The sequence below is a fragment of the Oncorhynchus mykiss genome, chromosome 2 (assembly GCF_013265735.2).
Source record: "Oncorhynchus mykiss isolate Arlee chromosome 2, USDA_OmykA_1.1, whole genome shotgun sequence".
NCBI lineage: Eukaryota > Metazoa > Chordata > Actinopteri > Salmoniformes > Salmonidae > Oncorhynchus > Oncorhynchus mykiss.
The window spans coordinates 21027840-21050059 of NC_048566.1; the positions used below are offsets into that span (position 1 = coordinate 21027840).

Consider the following 22220-nt stretch of genomic DNA (forward strand, 5'->3'; position numbering starts at 1 on the left):
CTATCCTCAATTGAATTGCTTGAATGTCTATTGATAATCTCTTGTATTTCCTGCCTGTTGTTCTGTGATCTGTCTGCACCCGCGTGCTGTTTCATTTGTTGCTACCCAACATTCTTTCCTACCAAACATAATCACATAGTCTACCAAACGAAATGACTCTTGTATAACTTGCACATGTTAAAGCCCCCATGTAGTCTTTTTCTTTTTATATCATCACTGTGGGCCCAATTCAGACACAGGAAATGAATACCTTTCCTACACACGCCTTTCCTATGCACTCTCAGTAGTTGGCATTCACACTTACCTTATGCCAGGTACATAACAGGCTTTTCCGGCGTGGTTCCCTTGTGCGCTCTGAATACATTTTATTCAACCGCTGAAAACCCACCCCCCCCCCCCCCACTTGCCGGCCAACAGATTTTCTCATTGAGTTTTGATTCAATGTATCTAAAGCCATCCCTTTAAATGTGGCACCTTTAATTAGAATTGTCTCGACAGACTATATTGAGGGAACAGTTCAGATTATTAGGGATCAATGAAAGAAAGACATGAAAATACATGTATATTCATCTCTGTTTCATCATCATGTAGATTATTCAGGGTTAGGAAAGCATTTATAAACTCATAAAAAAAACTGGTTTGTAGAGCCTTTACGCACAAAATATACTGAATAAAAATATAATCCGCGATAATTTCAAAGATTTTACTGAGTTACAGTTCATAGAAGGAAATCAGTTCATTTAATACATTCATTAGGTTCTGATCTATGTATTTCACATTACTGGGAATATAGATATCCATCGGTTGATCACAGATACCTTTCATTTAAAAAAGTAGGGCCGTGGATCAGAAAACCAGTCAGTAGATGTTGATCACCATTTGCCTCATGCAGCACGACACATCTCCTTCGCATAGAGTTGATCAGGCTGTTGATTGTGGCCTGCGTTGATATTTTTGTTCAGTGTAGTTTAATAACAGTGTACCCTCAGCGACAGGGCTGTAACTTCCCCTCTCTCCCTCTGTCGCTCTCTGTAGCGGTTTATATGTATTGACATGGTCAGAGCTCAGGGCAGTTTCAAAGCTGTAGTCTCACTTTTTCCGTCGAGGTTGAGTCTAATGCCCATTAGTTTATCCGTTCGCTTAACGCCACAGGCTTGGGCATTCCCATGACAGAAGTGACTCCCTCAGAGACTGGGGAGAAAATCCCAGCTGAATGGACAACACAATGAATGACAGATTAGAACACTTCGAAGAATAAGTCTGTTTCGACTGCCATTTAAATGTTGATGAAGTTAATCTTTCAATTTTTCCTGAATTTTTCATTTAAGCAAAAAGGTAGGATGCTGTTGACAGTAGCTGAGAGCAGATACTGTATGTCTGTCTTTCAGTAGTGGTTCTGGAACGTTAATATAAGTTCTTTACTATGACAACAACATCTGCCTGATCTGAGCTAGTCGCGCTCGCTGTGACCTTATTGGCTGGCTCCCAAAGCTCCCTGTGAGATGACTGGCTAGAAGAGGGAGATTGACCCTCCCTCTATTGTATTTGAACAGAACACTTCAAATAAAATGTACTACACTGTTCTGGAGGGTATTAGATACACTATTTGTCATAGTTTAGACTGTGTGTTATTAAGTACGCTATTTGCAGCTATTAGTGAGAATTGTGTTTAGATGTACTGTGCCAACACACTCAATTTGTCATAATGTGTGTATGTTTTCTATTAGCAGCAGTATTAGTGATAAATGATGTGGACATCTATAGGCAACCTTTTATCCAGTAATAGGAGTTGCAGTCAGTGCCCTTAGTAGTTGATTTGTGTGTTTGTACTCACTGCACTGTGTGTGTGTGTGTGTGTGTGTGTGTGTGTGTGTGTGTGTGTGTGTGTGTGTGTGTGTGTGTGTGTGTGTGTGTGTGTGTGTAATCCATCTCCCCCATCTCTGGTCTCTCCACCCTTCCTCCCATAATAGTTTTGTTTTCCCTCCCTCTCTCCTCCCCTCTACACAGAATGACTGTTAGTCTATTTTTACACTGATACTACCTCCCTCTCTTCTATTCCCACCCATTTCCCCCTGTTTCTAAAACCTCCACCACTCATTTTCTTTCTCAGTCCTGGTTTGTGTGTAAGTGCGACTGCGTATGTGTGTACAGGTGTGCATGTGTATACAGTACACGCTTGTGTTCTTGTATCTGTCAGACAGCGTGTGTGCTTGTTGTGTGTGTGCATGATGTGTGTGCTCAACATATACACACACACACACATTTAAAAGTCAGTCTAGGGAATGTTAAGCTGCACTATGGAAACATTTTGAAAAATTATATTCGGGAATTGAATGGGCTTTTTATGGTGGAAAATGACATCATTGCTCTCCTCCCCTCTCCGTCTCTGACTAATGACACGGAAACTGAGAGAACCGCTCCACAAACAACTCAATCATTTACCACTCAGTTTACATGCCAGTGTGTGTGCCAACCACACATAGCAGTGTGTGTGTGTGTTTGTGTGTGTGTGTGTCTGTGGCGTACACATGTGGTTAAATAACATGTTGTAATAGAGTGAATAATTGTCCAACCATCTGATTTTATGGTGGTGAAAATGTATTTCATCGTTCCACAACCATTAGGCTACTTCTAATACTTCTAATGCTCATGACTACCATTATGTGGAACTGCTGCTGTTGTCTGTACTGCCACTATTTAAAACACAATGGTAGTGGAGCAATTAGTTGAAGAAGTAGTAGAGTAGTAGTCTAGTTGGAAAAGACACTGGCGTTGGTTCCTCTAAGCTTCTCTAATGCTGCTAATTACTCATTACCAATACTCTGTCTCTTTTTAGCATTCCTGTAATTCAGTCACATGGTGTGTGTGTATGCACTGCTGAGTCACAAAACACATGGCTGAGCACTGAGCAGCAGTTATAACATCAGAGAGTAGGCTACATTAGATGATGCTAGATGACTGATTGATGTTATTACACTGTAATAACCCTACAGGCTCAGAGGATAAATGACATGATTCCTGGAATGTGGAAGGGAATTGTCTGGAAATATTATTAATGCATTTAATAACAAAAAGCCCAAAGATACAGATAGTGTGGTCTCACAGGCATCACCGGGTTGTCACTAGTTACCACAGCCACAAAGTCATAATCCCTGCCTATTTCTACAATTCATCTCCTTAAAATATGATTTTAAACCTAACTCTAACCTTAGTGGAACTGACAGAATTTTAGCAACATGACATTTGATTAAAAAAATTAGTTCATATACACCACCAGGAAGATTATTACACTTTAAAAAATATATATATATATTCTAAGCGAGCATGTTTTTTTGTTTTTTTTCATAAATGAATAGAATGTTTGGGAACAACGTATCGTAAGGCATTTGTGAGAATTCTATAGCAATATAGAGTGAGAAAGTGGCCCTGCGTTTGGACAATTAATAGACACAGCAGTAAATATAACCTAATAAAAACATACAGTACCAGTCAAAGGTTTGGACACACCTACTCATTCCAGGGTTTTTGTTTATTTGCACTATTTTCTACATTGTAGAATAATAATAAAGCCATCAAAACTATGAAATAACACAAATGGGATCATGTAGTAACCAAAAAAGTGTTAAACAAATCAAAATGTTTTATATTTGAGATTCTTCAAAGTATGCCCTTTGCCTTGATGACATCTTTGCACACTCTTGGTATTCTCTCAAGGGGCAGAACGATAGATTTTCACCTTGTCAGTTCTGGATTCGATCCAGCAAGCTTTCAGTTACTGGCCCAACACTCTAACCACTAGGCTAGCTAGATAGCCAGAGTGAATTTGCGAACGCAAGAGATATGCTAGGTAACTGGATGACATTTATTCAAGTTCTTGCTAGCTAACCAAATGACACCTGCATCTCTAGCTGTGAAAAGACACTGTAAAAAAAGTCACTCACCCACTCCTCCAATGGCATGACTTCCTCCTAGCAGCTAGCTAGCTAACTAATGTTAGGCTCTGTGTTTTTAGTTTGCTACATAAATAGATATGCTAGTCTATTAGCCATGTTATGACTTACTTGTGATCATAGCCCTTGCTAGTTTGATTGTCAAATCAAATCAATTTAATTAGCCCTTCGTACATCAGCTGATATCTCAAAGTGCTGTACAGAAACCCAGCCTAAAACCCCAAACAGCAAGCAATGCAGGTGTAGAAGCACGGTGGCTAGGAAAAACTCCCTAGAAAGGCCAAAACCTAGGAAGAAACCTAGAGAGGAACCAGGCTATGTGGGGTGGCCAGTCCTCTTCTGGCTGTGCCGGGTGGAGATTATAACAGAACATGGCCAAGATGTTCAAATGTTCATAAATGACCAGCATGGTCAAATAAGAATAATCACAGACAGAACATTTGAAACTGGAGGTGGACTGGGGACACCAAGGAGTCATCATGTCAGGTAGTCCCGAGGCATGGTCCTAGGGCTCAGGTCCTCCGAGAGAGAGAAAGAAAGAGAGAATTAGAGAGAGCATACTTAAATTCACACAGGACACCGGATAGGACAGGAGAAGTACTCCAGATATAACAAACTGACCCTAGCCCCCCGACACATAAACTACTGCAGCATAAATACTGGAGGCTGAGACAGGAGGGGTCAGGAAACACTGTGGCCCCATCCGATGACACCCCCGGACAGGGCCAAACAGGAAGGATATAACCCCACCCACTTTGCCAAAGCCCAGCCCCCACACCACTAGAGGGATATCGTCAACCACCAACTTACCATCCTGAGACAAGGCCAAGTATAACCCACAAAGATCTCCGCCACGGCCAACCCAGACAGGAAGATCACATCAGTGACTCAACCCACTCAAGTGACACACCCCTCCTAGGGACGGTATGAAAGAGCCCTATTGGCATTCCAGCCTTAGTTACATTTGTCCGTTTTTGTCCAAAATATTCAGTCATTGAAACTGAAACAGTGCTTCCCGAATGGAGGCAGCAAACAATGTACCAGGCCAGCTGTGATTTACAACCTGATAGCAATATTTTTTGGACTACCAAGAAGTGTATTGGTGAATTCTAATCATGCATTCAACTGCATCCATCTATTCTGGCAACAATGCCATAGTATACCTCATGGGATGTTGAGTCAAATAATACCTATTTTTAAAACATTTTATAAAAGTTGTTTTTTGTAGCATAAACTTGGAATTTATTTTATTTGTATTTTTAACTGATACTATTGTCTGTTTGTTTCATATCTGCAAAGTAGTTAAAACACTTGTCATTTGCACTTTAACCACACTGCTAACCTTGCCTAACCCTAACCTTAAATTAAGACCAAAAAGCACATTTTTGTTTTCATACATTTTTACTAAATTGCCAATTTGACTTTGTGGCTGTTCTATCCAGTGGAAACTGCTTCACAGCTCCACTTCAAAGTTTGATTTCTAGAGCGCCCGCTGTGCGGATGGAAGAACTTGGTACTGCATGTGTTTTTTTAAACTATCCTTATTTAAACTTCTGTCAAGCGATGTGTTGTCCTCCATCCGAGTGTCTCTGTTCGATTTGCTTGCTCTGCAATCAATCTTGCATACTACCTAAAATAGACCAATGGAGATGGGACATGGGCGGGATTATGTAAAGTAATTATTGCGGTATGATTCAGGTTGGGGAACTTGGGCTTTGTAGCCAATAAATTAACGCCAGATACGTAACGGTTGGATTGAATAACATAAGAGCCAATACGAAGTCATGTTCCAATTTTATGTCTTTTTTTTAGGAGCTCTATTTCAGTGCAGCGATCAGTGACTGACCGATGAGATTTGCATATGACTGACATTCCAGTGTATATTTGAACCAATCAGCGGTCACGGCGGTGGGATGACAGGTGGCTGCCTTGACCAATGGCGGAGCTTAGATGTAGAGAAAGGGCGGGGCACGGAGGGGCGAGGTTGACACACTGAAAGAGCGAGAGGGGGCAGCCTAGTTTACAACAAGAGGGAGGGGAAAAGAAAGAAAGGGCCAGACGAAGCCAGAGAGGAGAAATTGTGGAGAAGAGAGTTGAGCTAAAGTGAGGAGATGTTATGATACGTTAACTTTTCTACTACAAATACCTGCCGAGCTGACGGACAAGAGTGGGCGCGCGCGAAGTGACCTGCTGCAGGCGGAGATCGCACCGGACCTCGAGCTGCTATTTCTATATAAAGCCCACGATTCCACGGATCTGTGTCAGAGCATCTCCAGCTGGTCTCTAGCTTCGGTTTCCTGCCTTTGAGCTCAATTATGTCGTTTTCTTTGGTCCAAGGGGAGCAGCAACCAACATAGAACAGTGCTCTGGTCTCGCCCCACTTTCTGTCATCGCTGCTGCTCATGACAGCGTTGGAGTGAAATACTTCTGCTAACTATATTTTCAGTCGATTATCTTTTTGAGACGTTGATAGATACGAGGTAGGGGTGTGTGCGGGAGCCGACTGAGCCCAAGGTGGTGTTTAAAACATATATATTAACGTTAGTGGGGGTAGCGCATTGGTGGCTAGCTTGCAAAAACAATGGGTCTTTGGATTTAACCAGCAACTGGAGAGCCAGTGGGATATGGGTGAATGCACCAGTTTTACGCACACCTGCATGTGATCCGCCTTGTGTGGTAGAAAGTTAATTGATGGTGAATACGATTTCACGTTGCTTCACATTTGAATATGAGTTGGTGCCAAAGCAATAGAATATCAATGTTGGATGCTGACAGTAACCATACGGCTAAACAGGCAGGTAGCTAACGGTTTTGGGAGTAAAAAATGCAGGCGTATTCAGACAGGTTTTAGTAAATTTAGCTACCATCTTATAGATCTAGTACTCGGCAGTCATTGTTCCTCAAATAAGTGGTTTCATGGTGTGAAGAAAAACAACAATAGTAACAGACATATGTTGTGTAAAGGAAGGGTAGTGACATGAGGACAATAATTGCGTTTCTTTGACCGCTTTCTGTTTCTGTTCTGCGGGTGCAGGGCCAGGGGCGTTACGGAGGGTACGGTGTTATTTGGACCGGTGCACTTGAGGCTCGGGTTGCCTTCTCGAGTTGAACCTGTCGGCTGTATTTTGAAGTAACACAGGTTATTTTACGTGCTTCTTCGCCTGCAATGCTTGCTGTTTGGGGTTTTAGGCTGGGTTTCTGTACAGCACTTTGAGATATCAGCTGATGTACGACGGGCTATATAAATTTGATTTGATACTTGCGTCAATGTAGACTGCAATAAACCCATCTGTGGTGGCCAGCTAACGCAAGATAAACAATTGGGGTTGTCACTTGTCCTCCAAACTTCAGCAAGAACATCCAAAGTAAAAGCATGATGTTGCTGAGCATAGCCTGTACTGGAGTTTATGGATGGCAAATAGCTGCTGCTAGCCTGTGTTCATTCAACTAACTAGTAGTTGTGTATAACTTTACACACGGTCCGATGCATACGCAATTGATTGATAGATTCAGGCATACAAATCCCTTCAATAAACAAATCTAGCAGGATGATGAATTTGATAGCTTTGTCATTTTGAGCATTTGCATAACAAAAAGCTAGCCAGATAGCTAATGCACGTAGTTAGCTAGCCAGCTTGCTATCCACTGCTAGCAATTCATGTTAGTGTCGTCCAAGCTAGCTGTCAGACATTCTTGGTCGACCACATGCAATAAATCGAATACTCCGGAGATCGTTTCTGCCCTAAACAATTTACTAGCCTTTCGTACCATTTGTACATTGCTAAACTGAAGCGAGTACGTGTAGAGACAAGTTGAACATGGCCGCGAGGATAGCGTATGTCTCGGACTGATGTGCCAATTTACTCCGTGGATGAGGGTGAGGCCTAGTTAACTTACTCATGACCGCAGCACTCCAGTAATGTAAACAAACAGACGAGGGTACATCAGGGGTTATTAGATCAAGAGGAACACATACATCTCCGATGATATTTAACATATTGTCCCATCTGTATCCTGTTGCAACTTGTGACTACTGACTAGTTGGCAATCCATTTTACATTGTGCTGTTCCCCGTATTTTATGTTCTGCACTGGGGAAATATAATTGTTATCGTCAATGCGCGGGAATAAATAGGCTGCTCGCAGAGAATGCGGAATTCTGAAAATATGAAAGCGTGAGCTGGTCTCATGTTGTTGACCGATACGCCCGGGACTTCATTTTAATCAGAAATCAACATTTACAGATATCTGTGCGCCACGGGATAAATCATAATAGCAGTGCGTCTATTGCAGTGAACGTTGTGCGTGATGACCGCAATCTGAAGATAAGCGTCAGATACAGGCACCATCGAGCACTGTTGCTTTCTTGTTTCATCGATGGAGTTGCCATCCACTATACGATCTTGGATCACTGATGGATGTTTGAACACATGGATTTTTATCTGACATTGTAAAGGGACGTTTTCAAGGACCCTTTTTAATTGACTCTCGTTTTTAGAAAAACACAATAAAGGACCCTTTTCAACCATGTATTCATCAGAAAGCCCTCAATACCTCCGTCAAGGACTGAGCATGTTTGGTCAGTCATGGTCATTTACTACCTCTGTGTGTTTTTCATATTTGTCTCCAGCACCATTTTGTGTATTGTAGCATTATGAATTTACAGTGTGATATAAATGGTATATACAGGTCTTTCTCATTGCTGATTGATGCTCACATAGATCAGCTACCTGCTGGTGAGTTTCCAGAGGTGTCCCATATGGGGAGCAGCAACAGCTATGAGTATATACCTGAGGCTAATTGGTTAAGCCAGTGGGCCACTGGTTCTGCGAAGATGGGCCTTTGATAGTCACTTCTTGACCATACTAGAAAAGTGTTAATATTGTCAAAAATAAACTATTAGCAAGTGTATGGGCTAACAACGCTATGTTTCCCAAATCTGGAAATAGAATCTTCTTTATATGAAAGTTGAGATTGTTTATCGGATGTTGAGATTTTATAAAAATATGTTTGGGCTAGCTCACTATGAGTGTATTGTCTGGACATATTGTGAGTCCATAAACCGTTATGAAAGGAGTAGGCCTAACCATTTCTTTGTATTTTTTTTAAAAGTCTGGACCAACGTGGAACCCCGGTCAGTTCCTGTGTTTCCCTGGCATTCATTGGTCCCTTTCCTGGCACCAACCCAATCAGATGCCTCTACTCAGTCTGGTGAGGGCCAACAACCAATCAATCATCCCCAAGCTGCCAGTCTGAAAACAGGTAGGTTGTTAGTTAAATTCTACCCAAATCCCAGCAAGATTGCAATTTCTACCATGATTTCAAACACATGAAACATAATAATTACGTAACACAAACATTGGAATTACCAGATAACTATCAGAGATTTGAATCATTGTGAAAATACCCCCTTTTCCTGTCTTTCTCAGAGTCTCAGGGGGGTGCAGTGCTGCTACAGGAGGCCAATGAGGACCCCCCCACCCTGGAGAGAGGACCCACAAGGCCAACTCCCTCCACAGATGACCTGACCCCAGAGAGGGAGAGAGAGGCCGAAAGAGAGAGGCCAGACAGTGAGACTGAGAGTGATGTGGATGACCCGTAAGTGTGTGCGTGCGTGACTGCATGTGGACACTAGGGCTGACCCCAATTAGTCGATTGTTTGGTGGTTAGGCTGTTGGTCAACTAAGATTTTTTTTTTTTGAGCTGTAGCAAATATATACAGTACCAGTCAAAAGTTTGGACACACCTACTCATTCTGGTGTTTTTCTTTATTTTTACTATTTTTTACATTGTAAGACAAGTGTGCAAAGCTGTCATCAAGGGGAAGGGTGGCTACTTTGAAGAATTTCAAATCTAAAATATATTTAGATTCGTTTAACACTTTTTGGTTACTACATGATTCCACGTGTTATTTCATAGTTTTGATGTCTTCACTATTATTCTACAATGTAGAAAATAGTAAAAATAAAGAAAAACCCTTGAATGATAAGGTGTCCAAACCTTTGACTGGTACTGTATATATTTATTTATTAAATATGAGACACTTGTCTGATCTAATCCATTGCGGAGGATGGCACAGTCCAAGAGGAAGGGGAGTGTGGCTAGGATGCATAATGCACGTCTCTCCAGAATGTGCGGTCTCCCCCCAATTTGTACCTGATTACGCATAGAAGTAGGACTATAGGCTACCTTGCCTGTGCTCAAATGTAGGCCAATTTTAAGGGTCTGATAGTATTTCTTATTGGCTTAACGCACCACCACTAATGGGCTGTGGAGCTTCTCAAAGTAATGTTTTCTTCACTTCAAGCAAACAGTCTGTTATTACATCCGTTGAGAATGACAATAGTCCTCAATGTATTTCAAATATCTTTTCAGCTGTCTCCAGCTCTCTCCCTTTCGATAACCACTCAGCGTGAAAGGGAAAAATATCATGCTCTAATCCCGATGAGCTCTTGTAGCCTACAGTCTGTTCCGAGCTCACTGGAGCAAAACTGAGGGCCCAGAATATTTTATACAATGTTGCAAGTTTGTTAGCATGAGCTTTGGGCTGACACAAGTTGATACAGTGTTTCAAGTTCCTTGCAGACAGGCAATGTGTAGCCAATGTGATTTATAGGATATTTATTTTTATAATGTTATTTTCTACCTGTAGGCTGTATTGTTTTTATTTGTTGGCTTTATATGTAGGCTATTTTTACAATAGTAGTACTCGAGACCACATTTTGAGTGTTTCGGTCTTCTCTACATTTTGGATACATTTGTACTCGGTCTTGACTCTGTCTTGGACAGTGCGGACTCATAATTTCTTCCCAGAGTAAAAAACTCATAATTATCAGCTTCCATTCAGTCAGCACATATAACTGCTTCTCCAGGCCAAATATACACACTCCTTTTCTGAAACATGAATATCTTAACAGCCTTTTTATCTATTATAGACATGTTTGCGCAGTGGTGAACCTATAGGCCTCCAGTGTGTGACAGGTTACAGTGGTGAACCTATAGGTCTTCAGTGTGTGACAGGTTAGTACAGTGGTGAACCTATAGGTCTTCAGTGTGTGACAGGTTAGTACAGTGGTGAACCTATAGGTCTTCAGTGTGTGACAGGTTAGTACAGTGGTGAACCTATAGGTCTTCAGTGTGTAACAGGTTAGTACAGTGGTGAACCTATAGGCCTCCAGTGTGTGACAGATTACAGTGGTGAACCTATAGGTCTTCAGTGTGAGACAGGTTAGTACAGTGGTGAACCTATAGGTCTTCAGTGTGTAACAGGTTAGTACAGTGGTGAACCTATAGGTCTTCAGTGTGTAACAGGTTAGTACAGTGGTGAACCTATAGGCCTCCAGTGTGTGACAGGTTACAGTGGTGAACCTATAGGTCTTCAGTGTGTAACAGGTTAGTACAGTGGTGAACCTATAGGTCTTCAGTGTGTAACAGGTTAGTACAGTGGTGAACCTATAGGTCTTCAGTGTGTAACAGGTTAGTACAGTGGTGAACCTATAGGTCTTCAGTGTGTAACAGGTTAGTACAGTGGTGAACCTATAGGCCTCCAGTGTGTGACAGATTTATAGGATATTTATTTTTATAATGTTATTTTCTACCTGTAGGCTGTATTGTTTTTATTTGTTGGCTTTATATGTAGGCTATTTTTACAATAGTAGTACTCGAGACCACATTTTGAGTGTTTCGGTCTTCTCTACATTTTGGATACATTTGTACTCGGTCTTGACTCTGTCTTGGACAGTGCGGACTCATAATTTCTTCCCAGAGTAAAAAACTCATAATTATCAGCTTCCATTCAGTCAGCACATATAACTGCTTCTCCAGGCCAAATATACACACTCCTTTTCTGAAACATGAATATCTTAACAGCCTTTTTATCTATTATAGACATGTTTGCACAGTGGTGAACCTATAGGCCTCCAGTGTGTGACAGGTTACAGTGGTGAACCTATAGGTCTTCAGTGTGTGACAGGTTAGTACAGTGGTGAACCTATAGGTCTTCAGTGTGTGACAGGTTAGTACAGTGGTGAACCTATAGGTCTTCAGTGTGTGACAGGTTAGTACAGTGGTGAACCTATAGGTCTTCAGTGTGTGACAGGTTAGTACAGTGGTGAACCTATAGGTCTTCAGTGTGTAACAGGTTAGTACAGTGGTGAACCTATAGGCCTCCAGTGTGTGACAGATTACAGTGGTGAACCTATAGGTCTTCAGTGTGAGACAGGTTAGTACAGTGGTGAACCTATAGGTCTTCAGTGTGTAACAGGTTAGTACAGTGGTGAACCTATAGGTCTTCAGTGTGTAACAGGTTAGTACAGTGGTGAACCTATAGGCCTCCAGTGTGTGACAGGTTACAGTGGTGAACCTATAGGTCTTCAGTGTGTAACAGGTTAGTACAGTGGTGAACCTATAGGTCTTCAGTGTGTAACAGGTTAGTACAGTGGTGAACCTATAGGTCTTCAGTGTGTAACAGGTTAGTACAGTGGTGAACCTATAGGTCTTCAGTGTGTAACAGGTTAGTACAGTGGTGAACCTATAGGCCTCCAGTGTGTGACAGATTTATAGGATATTTATTTTTATAATGTTATTTTCTACCTGTAGGCTGTATTGTTTTTATTTGTTGGCTTTATATGTAGGCTATTTTTACAATAGTAGTACTCGAGACCACATTTTGAGTGTTTCGGTCTTCTCTACATTTTGGATACATTTGTACTCGGTCTTGACTCTGTCTTGGACAGTGCGGACTCATAATTTCTTCCCAGAGTAAAAAACTCATAATTATCAGCTTCCATTCAGTCAGCACATATAACTGCTTCTCCAGGCCAAATATACACACTCCTTTTCTGAAACATGAATATCTTAACAGCCTTTTTATCTATTATAGACATGTTTGCACAGTGGTGAACCTATAGGCCTCCAGTGTGTGACAGGTTACAGTGGTGAACCTATAGGTCTTCAGTGTGTGACAGGTTAGTACAGTGGTGAACCTATAGGTCTTCAGTGTGTGACAGGTTAGTACAGTGGTGAACCTATAGGTCTTCAGTGTGTGACAGGTTAGTACAGTGGTGAACCTATAGGTCTTCAGTGTGTGACAGGTTAGTACAGTGGTGAACCTATAGGTCTTCAGTGTGTAACAGGTAGTACAGTGGTGAACCTATAGGCCTCCAGTGTGTGACAGATTACAGTGGTGAACCTATAGGTCTTCAGTGTGAGACAGGTTAGTACAGTGGTGAACCTATAGGTCTTCAGTGTGTAACAGGTTAGTACAGTGGTGAACCTATAGGTCTTCAGTGTGTAACAGGTTAGTACAGTGGTGAACCTATAGGCCTCCAGTGTGTGACAGGTTACAGTGGTGAACCTATAGGTCTTCAGTGTGTAACAGGTTAGTACAGTGGTGAACCTATAGGTCTTCAGTGTGTAACAGGTTAGTACAGTGGTGAACCTATAGGTCTTCAGTGTGTAACAGGTTAGTACAGTGGTGAACCTATAGGTCTTCAGTGTGTAACAGGTTAGTACAGTGGTGAACCTATAGGCCTCCAGTGTGTGACAGATTACAGTGGTGAACCTATAGGTCTTCAGTGTGTGACAGGTTAGTACAGTGGTGAACCTATAGGTCTTCAGTGTGTGACAGGTTAGTACAGTGGTGAACCTATAGGTCTTCAGTGTGTAACAGGTTAGTACAGTGGTGAACCTATAGGCCTCCAGTGTGTGACAGATTACAGTGGTGAACCTATAGGTCTTCAGTGTGTGACAGGTTAGTACAGTGGTGAACCTATAGGCCTCCAGTGTGTGACAGATTACAGTGGTGAACCTATAGGTCTTCAGTGTGTGACAGGTTTGTGATTCTGAAAGGACCGTAATACCAGCGCACTGTAGGAGAGTGCACTTTTTGTAAAACACAAAGTGCCAGTGGTGTAGGGTATACGCAGGTACAGTATAAGAGGTACAGGTACAGTGGACAAAATCGCAAAGCACGTGAAATACACTGCGTGGGTCCGCATGTGCCATCACACGCATGTTGATTTTGTCCATCCACACTAGACATGATCAGGACACGCAGGTTGAATTATCAAAACAAACTCTGAAGCAACTATATTAATTTGGTGATAGGTCGAAAAGCATTAAACATTCATGCCAATTTGGCTTGCTGTTGCTAGCTAATTTGTCCTGGGATATAAACATTGGCTTGTTATTTGACCTGAAATGCACAAGGTCCTCTACTCTGACAATTATTCCACAGATAGAAGGGTAAACAGTGTTAGTTTCTGGTAATCTCTCCTCCGTCAGGCTTCTTCTTTGGAGTTTATATGGCAGTTAGCAACCATTGCTGCCACCAACTGGACAGGAGTGTGGACCTCAGATCATCTTTCAATCACTCAAGTGGGTTTAGGCTCCTAAAATCCAATGAGGAGATGGGAGAGCCGGGACTTGCAGCGCGTCAAGCATCACAAATAGAACCAAGTTCTATTTTAGCGCCTGACTACGCAGACGCTTGTGAACAGTTTAGACGCAATGATTGAATAACATGTATGTGTACATTTCTTTTAAGTGAGTGGTGTGGTCAGTTAGACTATTTTTGGTATTCTTTCAATATTAAAAAATGTGTGATTTTGAGAGTGAAAAAAACATTGAATAACATCGGCTTATTCACACAGGGTGCCTTCCCTTCTCTGGGCGGCCTGTTTGGGAACTTTTTGGCAAAATTAGAATATACCAACTTCTCCAGGACCACTACATAGGGCCGATGGAAAGACAGCAGTCACACACAGCATGATGTTAAAGGACAAACAGTCCATAAACTCAGGCATAAGTCAGTAGGTCCCAATCACAAGAATACACAAACACAACCATTAAGTGTTTCCCAATCTAAATGTACAACTATTACTTCAAGGTACAAATAACATTGACCTAAAGTGGAACTGATAGCGTTTTAACTACTTTGCACATATGAAACAGACAATCATAATATCAGTCAAAAATATCAAATTCCCAGTTTATGCTACAAAACCAACTTTATAAGATTTTTTTAAAACAGGTTATATTTGACCCATTGTTCCATGACATACACTAAGGCATTGTTGGCAGAATAGATGGATGCTTAAGTGAGCTTAAAGGGAAAGGGGATACCTAGTCAGTTGTGCAACTGAATGCATTCAACTGAAATGTGTCTTCTGCATTTAACCCAACCCCTCTGAATCAACATCCACATCACGCATCAGACAAGCGTAATGCATATAGTTTATTTTATAGACGCGTTTTAAAATTTAGACCAGTTAATTGGTCGAAAGAACAGACGACTTTTGATCAGGCAAGATTTTTGGGGGGCAGGGACAGGCCTAGTAGAGTGAGTGGCTCCACGCGTCCACTGTGAAGTTTTAGTATACTCCTAGTCCTACATGTAGAGCAGAATGTTATTTGAACAACGAGGTGAGGAACAAAAGCATCCATCTCTGTGCTTTATTACTAGCCATATGAATGGCTATATGAATACAAGCTAAATGAATATACAGGGTGGCAGGTAGCGTAGTGGTTAGTGTTGGTCCAGTAACCAAAAGGTTGCTGGTTTGAATACCCGAGCCAACAAGGTGAAAGATTTGTCGATGTGCCCTTGAGCAAGGCACTTAACCCTTATTAGTTCCAGGGGCACCGTACTACACCGTACTACTATGGCTGACCCTGTAAAACAACACAATTTCACTGCACCTATCCTGTGTGTTTGACAATAAAATATAAAAAAAATAACTGAAAAGAATGGCAGTGGCCAGGCTGCTGCTGTCCATTGACTGTCATGAGCTGTCTGCTGAATCCACCGAAATGTCTCTGGGGAGTGGAGCCACTTTCCCTGCTCTGTGTGTGTGAAAGAGTGACAGTTTTATTCAAATTTCTCTCCTAAGACCTACTCCCACTAAGAGTTGTTAAAAAAAAAATATATATATATATATATAAAATGTATGTTCCATGTTTGCTACAGAGGTATGATGGTGAGTGAGATGTACATGGTTTCGGTCAGATATATCTGATGTTGTCATGGTTCTGTCTCCACCTGTCTGTCTCAGGTTCTTCCCCAGTGTTCTTCCTGAGCCGCCCTTGTCTGTGACTCCTGTGAAGAGACGCACTCAGTCCCTCAGCGCCCTGCCCAAAGATGGGGACAAAATCAGCCCTAACAAGGTAACCTCTCACCTGTCTCTCGCTCACTCATTTTCTCAATTAATCTCTTACCTTGTCATACATTCCGTTCCTCATTTAATCACATTGTTAAAAGAGGAGCATCCCTGGCAAGGCGCTCTGGCTTTCTCTCACCCTCTCATCTAATCATTCTTTCCTCCCTCTCAGAGGGAGAAGGACCACATCAGGCGGCCGATGAATGCGTTCATGATCTTCAGTAAGCGTCATCGAGCGCTGGTGCACCAGAGACACCCCAACCAGGACAACCGCACGGTTAGCAAGATCCTGGGCGAGTGGTGGTATGCCCTGGGGCCCAAAGAGAAGCAGAAATATCACGACCTCGCCTTCCAGGTGTTACACACACACACACACACACACACCAATTTAGTGCAATGGTTTAGTTTGACCTGACTAAGCAGCCAAAAAATTAATGTATTTTGTTTGCTCATCCTCTCTCTCTCCCTCTTTCTCAGGTGAAGGAGGCCCACTTTAAGGCCCACCCAGACTGGAAGTGGTGCAACAAAGACAGGAAGAAGTCTAGTTCTGATGGCCGAGGGCTCCCGGGGCCGGGGGGCAAAGACATTAGAGAAAGGAGCATGTCTGAGACTACCGGTGAGTCACACACTGCTGCTCAAAACACCCAAATAAGAGATAACAGAAAGGAAGAGATGGTCATTTGATTGCCAAGGTTTCTTCTGAGCTCTGTCATCACTAAAACATTATGATTGAATATCTATCTCTCTCTCCTCTCGCTATGCTCCACTGTCTCTCTCCCCCTTACTTTCTCTCTCTCAGAGCCCCATGGTGTGGAGCTCAAAGGGGTGGGGCCTGGCCTGCTGGGTGTGTCTGAGCGGAATCCAGGGGAGGGGCATGTAGGTCAGCTACCCCGCCCCCGAGCCTTCTCCCAGAGTGCCGTGCACAGCCTGGAGAGGAGTGAGAGGGGCAACACACAGGCCCTGGCCGAACTGTCACAGGTAAGGCCATGCTACATAATGTTGTTTCCACTACAGCCACTTTACTCAAATGATAAACAGGTTTCTTAGTTTGGTGTGTCAATTTTGACTCGTCCCTCTCATCCATCACTTTGTTGTTTTATTTCGGGCTCCCTCTCCTCCTCTTCCTCCTCCTCTCTCAGATGTGTGGGGATGGTGGTGGCCAGTTTTCGGGGCGTGCCCAGACCCTGTCCCGGTCTCAGAGGGGGGTCAGTGAGGACATGACCAGTGATGAGGAACGCATGGTCATCTGTGAAGAGGAGGGAGACGACGACGTCATTGGTGAGAAACTAAACTGCTGTGACATCTCAACAACGCAACAATTATAAGCTTATTTTGGGCTAAGCCCCTGTAAACATGTAAAACTCAGGTTATTACACTGCTGGGAAACACAATACTACTGGTAGCTCTTTCCCATAATGACATCATCTTAATTGGACAGTTTGAGAAATTCTATTCAAAAGACCTTTATTGCCCCCTACGGGAAATCTGGTCACAGAAAATTCCACACAAACGATTCCCAGACATGCATATTACGTATATAATATACTGGCAGAGAAAGTTAGAAATGGGTGTTTATGCACATAAACCATGAGTACCCTCACTCCCCTTTCCCCCTACAGAGGACCCGTACCCTGCCAGCTCCATAGACCTGAAGTGTAAGGAGAGAGTGACGGACAGCGACAGTGACAACGCCTCTGGGAACGAGAGCGATCGCAAGGTAAGTCTCTTCCTTTATCAAGGCTAGATTGAGTTACAGTTGTCTGACTGATCATGTTGTTGATATAGTACCATTATTTAGAGAAGTGGAACATGTTTTAGTCCTTCTGCTTTTCACCCTGCTACAGACATTTAGTTGTTTCTCTTTCTGTCTCTGCAGCGTGTCTTTGCTCCAGTGATCTGCTCTTCCTCCTCGCAGCCCACCCCCCACGGACGCTCCGTCTCTCTCTCCTCCTACCCTTCCAAACGCTACGACGAGGAGAGAGGAGGGGGGCTCTCAGACCGCAGGAGAAAGAGAGGAATAGAGGGAGGAGCTGGTGATGGAGGAGGAGTGGCATCCCTCTCTCTTTCCCTGTCCTCCTCAGGCCACTCTGTCATCTCCAGCCCCGGAGGCCCAGTTCCTTCTGCCCTTGCCCCCCTTGGCCTGTCTCCTCTCCTCGGGTTGGGGGCTGTCAGAGTGGCCTCTACAGTGGTGACCAACGTGGTTCGTCCGGTCGTGAGCACGCCAGTCCCCATCGCTAGTAAACCCCGAGACGGAGCAGCTTCATCCATTCCTCACCCACCAGACAGGAGGTCTCTCCCATTGCAACAGGCGCAGCTTCTGATTGACTCCGGAGCAGGAAGCGGAGGGCCTGGTTACTACTCCTCATCGTCACCCAATCCCATAGGTGCAGGGGCAGGTCCAGGGGGGCTAGTGACCAGCTTGGTGTTCCCGGGGCACAGCCAGTCCACCGTCCAGCTCATCAGTCCCTCCCCCAATCCGTCCTCCCACCACCAGCTGCCCCCCACCGCCCCTGTCTCTGCCCCCACACACAACCACACCAACGGCCCCCTGCCCCTCTCCCTGCTCCAGCCCCAGTTCCTCTCCTCGTCATCTCTGGCATCCCCCGGGGGCAAAGCCATCACACAGGTCCAATACATCCTGCCCACCCTATCAGCCAGCTCCAATCACAAGAGCCCCTCCCCTCAGCTGCACAACCTGCCGAACAGTATCTTCAACCTGCCCACAGCTCCGCCCACCCACATGTCCATAGCCAATGGGAAGCAGGTGGGGCTAGGCTCGCTGATGGGATACGCCTCCAGCCCAGCCGTGGGAGTGGTCAGCCCGGGAGCCAGAGGTGAGGGGGGGGGGAAGAATCGTACACCAAAACGTTAATAAATGGAGAACTGTGACACTGTTTTCAAAAAAGGCTTAACCTTATCCATATTTATCTCTTTCACTCTTTAGTGCAATCCCAGTCCCCAGTCCTACAGGGCAAGATGCTGCTTCCCATGGCAACAGTGAGGACGTCCCCTGCTCAGCAGTACCCCCTCGTGGCTCCACCTCTTCCTGTCCAGAATGGAGCTCAAGCAGGAAGCAAGGTAAGCAGTGTTACCATGGTGATGACAGCCAGACCAAGACATTGAGATTTCAGTAGGTTTATTCTGTATCCCAGGGCTGTCAGAGCCCCAACATGACCATTCTTACTAGTCTTTGTAATCATAGAATAATCTAACTAATTACACTTGCAGTTACCCCAGGTGAATGACTAAATACACATATATCTTCTCACTCTTTCTCCATCTCTTTCTCTCTGATAGATCTTCCAGATCGCTCCCATGCCTGTTGTCCAATCCCAGCTCCAGCAAGGCGGGGCAGGGCATCCTGGGAGCCCTTTTCCCATTACCATGGGAACGGCTACAGTGTTGCACCAAGGTTCTTCCCCATCTCAGACTGTGCTGCTGCCGCCCCCACCAACCAGGTAGGAGGACACAGACCAACTCAATCTAACAGTGCACTATTAGCGCTGCTGCCCTACCATAATACATAACACAATGGTTTTGGAAGAACTGCAGCTCTTGTGTTGTGTGTTAGTCATTCTGCTCTGTTGCTGCTGCTGGCCCAGGCTGCCTCTTCCTCTGCAGTGCCTGCTGCCTGCCTGCCGCCCCCTCACTGCCTCTCGGCTCCACCACACAGACACACTCATCTACTGTTCCGTCACCCACTGACCCCCACTGCACCATTTCTCTCCTCTCTCCTCCTTTCATCCTTGTTCATGTTCTATTTTCCTTTTTTTTTGTCTCTCTCTCCTCCTTCACTGCCTGTTTCATCTATCATATTCTCTCTCTCACTCATACACACTTTCTCTTTCCCTCTTCACCTTAACTTCTCTCTTTTCTCTCTCTCTCTCCACCACTCACAGGATCACCTATGTCCAGTCCATGCCAGGAGTCCCCTCTGCTCTGCCTCTGGTCTCCACAACAACAGGCTCCTCCTCCCCTCAGCAGGCCCAGCCCACCCCTGGATCAGCATATGTTTCGTCGCCCCTAGCAACGCTGGGCTTTACAGCCATAGCCCCCCCTGGACAGAACCTAGTCCAACCCCTCATCACAGGTCAGTAGAGCTCTGCTACCCGAGCCCGTCGGGCCCTGACATTATACATCAGATTAGGGCCGGGTAGGGCTCCTGTATAACTCAATTGATCACTAACATTTTGAAGCTGAGCCATTTGCTCGTGCTCTGCTGCGAAGTACAGTCATGTCTGACTAAGATCATAACATGGTGTCAGACATGCTTCAACCTCGTCCAATATAAAGCAGGAGAGATTATTTAACTGAAAATAAGAATGTCCCTTGAGTTTTGTGGTAGTATAGAGTCTCATGTCTCGTCATTGAGCAGAGCAGCCCAAGCAAAGCAGTTACTATGGATACTCATAGACCCAGAGCCTCCATGAGCAGAATGACCAATAGAGAGGAGCAGCTAATGGATTAACTAACGGAGGGCATTATTTCAGGTTTCGGACAGGGCTGGGCAGGGCCTGGCTTTAAATTTGCCAGATGCAATCAGGCCTGGGTAGGGCATGGGTTTGGCTCAGGCATAAAATGCATGCCCGTGCAGGGCTCTACAGGTCAGTGCATCCACTTGAAGGACATCTAGAATAAGATGGATACTGGATGGCTGCCGTTTTGCTCCAACCTCATTATGCTTGTTTACTTTATCATGTTCTTCTTATTTTCCATCTTGTGTGCTTTAGTTCCACCTTGTTAGTTTTAGTATTACATTGTTATTGATTATTGCAGTGTTGGGGTTAGCGCTGGCAAGAAATGCCTTTCACTGTACTTGTGGATGTGACATTCAAACTTGAAACTATATTGCACTTTTTAAGTTCCCTGTGAACTGCAACAAGAAACCTCCCCTCAGTTTTGAGAACAGGAGCAAAACCTTTAGGTTAGAGGAAACAGGTTATCACACTCTGGCTGTACACTCTGGCTGTACACTCTGGCCATTGAAGGGTGTTAACTCTTTCTCTCTCTCTCCAGGTCAGCCTCCCCTTCAGGCCCCAGTCCAGTCCCCTACCTGCCCCTCCCTCCCCTCTGGCCCAGCCTCTGCTTCAGGGGGACAGATAATCACCGCCATCTACCCCCCTACCAGCGTCACCATGGCAACTGGGGTGGTCTCCATGGCTACCGGGCCACCCAGCATGGTGTACACAGTCTCCAGCTCCTCCAGTCTGTCCACCCACATCCTGCCCAAATACACATTCGCCCCCACCACCCCCACCACACACACTCACACACACACCCAGCTCCAGTCAGACAGACAAACAGACAGGCATGTGGGGGAGAGACCCACGGACAGAACGTCTCACTCTCAGTCAGAGAAAGCGGCAGACAGACTAGCGGAGACGCAGCCTGAGCTACAGGCGTACGGAAAGACGGACAGGCCAACCCTCACGCAGGCGGACAGACAGACGGAGAGGGAAGCCCAGACCTTCAATAAAAGCAGCAGCTTAGTGGCGCCCCCAAGTGGCTCCTCATTGTCACTGCGGCCCTGCAGCCCCCCCCTGCCCTCTCACACTTCCAGTAAGTCTAAGGTGCCCTCTTTGTTTTTCGAACACAGATCTAATGCTTAACAAATGCAAGTATATGAGAACTTATACATATTTCAGCAGGCAGTGCACCAGGCACCCCCAAACATCCCCAGCTCCCGGTGAGAACCCCTCAGAAAATCAAAGCCACAGTTGCTAACATCCCGGTGGGCAGCTACGAGGGAGGAGGCCGAGGAAAGGAGAGGGAGAAGAACCGAGAGAGGGAAAGGGAGAAAGAAAGAGAGAACACTGGGGCCAACAGTCGTTTTTCCTTTGAGCTGGAGCGTCCTGTGGAGTCGACGTCCCCCTCCCAACACACACACACTGCTGAGGAGCCCCCCTCTGACAGACCCCCTGAGGGACACGACCCTGGGGACAACACTGACACATGCAGCACAGAGGCCAGCAACAAGGAGGTGAGAGAGAGCTGGAGAGATTGACCTGATGGATTGTTTTATTTTTTCTTCTCAATAATCAGAGAATGCAAATGAGATCACATTCATAGAAAATAACATTTCTGATTTTACACCCTGTGTCCCAAAATGAAAC

The 22220-nt window shown here is 44.5% G+C and overlaps 1 protein-coding gene across 3 annotated transcripts in view; it reads left to right on the plus strand.

Moving 5' to 3' along the window:
* LOC110509768 (protein capicua homolog) overlaps positions 1-22220 on the plus strand; it is a 68726-nt gene that overhangs the window by 37709 nt on the left and 8797 nt on the right. For 2 of the 3 annotated variants that reach the window (XM_036941543.1, XM_036941535.1), the window contains exons 3-16: positions 9062-9211; positions 9379-9547; positions 16003-16114; positions 16280-16462; positions 16585-16723; positions 16907-17085; positions 17247-17385; positions 17727-17824; positions 17984-18941; positions 19052-19185; positions 19405-19565; positions 20007-20197; positions 21124-21666; positions 21753-22087. In XM_036941543.1, coding sequence (XP_036797438.1) covers positions 9062-9211; positions 9379-9547; positions 16003-16114; positions 16280-16462; positions 16585-16723; positions 16907-17085; positions 17247-17385; positions 17727-17824; positions 17984-18941; positions 19052-19185; positions 19405-19565; positions 20007-20197; positions 21124-21666; positions 21753-22087 — 3491 coding nt within the window. The remainder of the gene's footprint in view (positions 1-9061; positions 9212-9378; positions 9548-16002; positions 16115-16279; positions 16463-16584; positions 16724-16906; positions 17086-17246; positions 17386-17726; positions 17825-17983; positions 18942-19051; positions 19186-19404; positions 19566-20006; positions 20198-21123; positions 21667-21752; positions 22088-22220) is intronic. The other variant, XM_036941553.1, reaches the window with a different exon arrangement.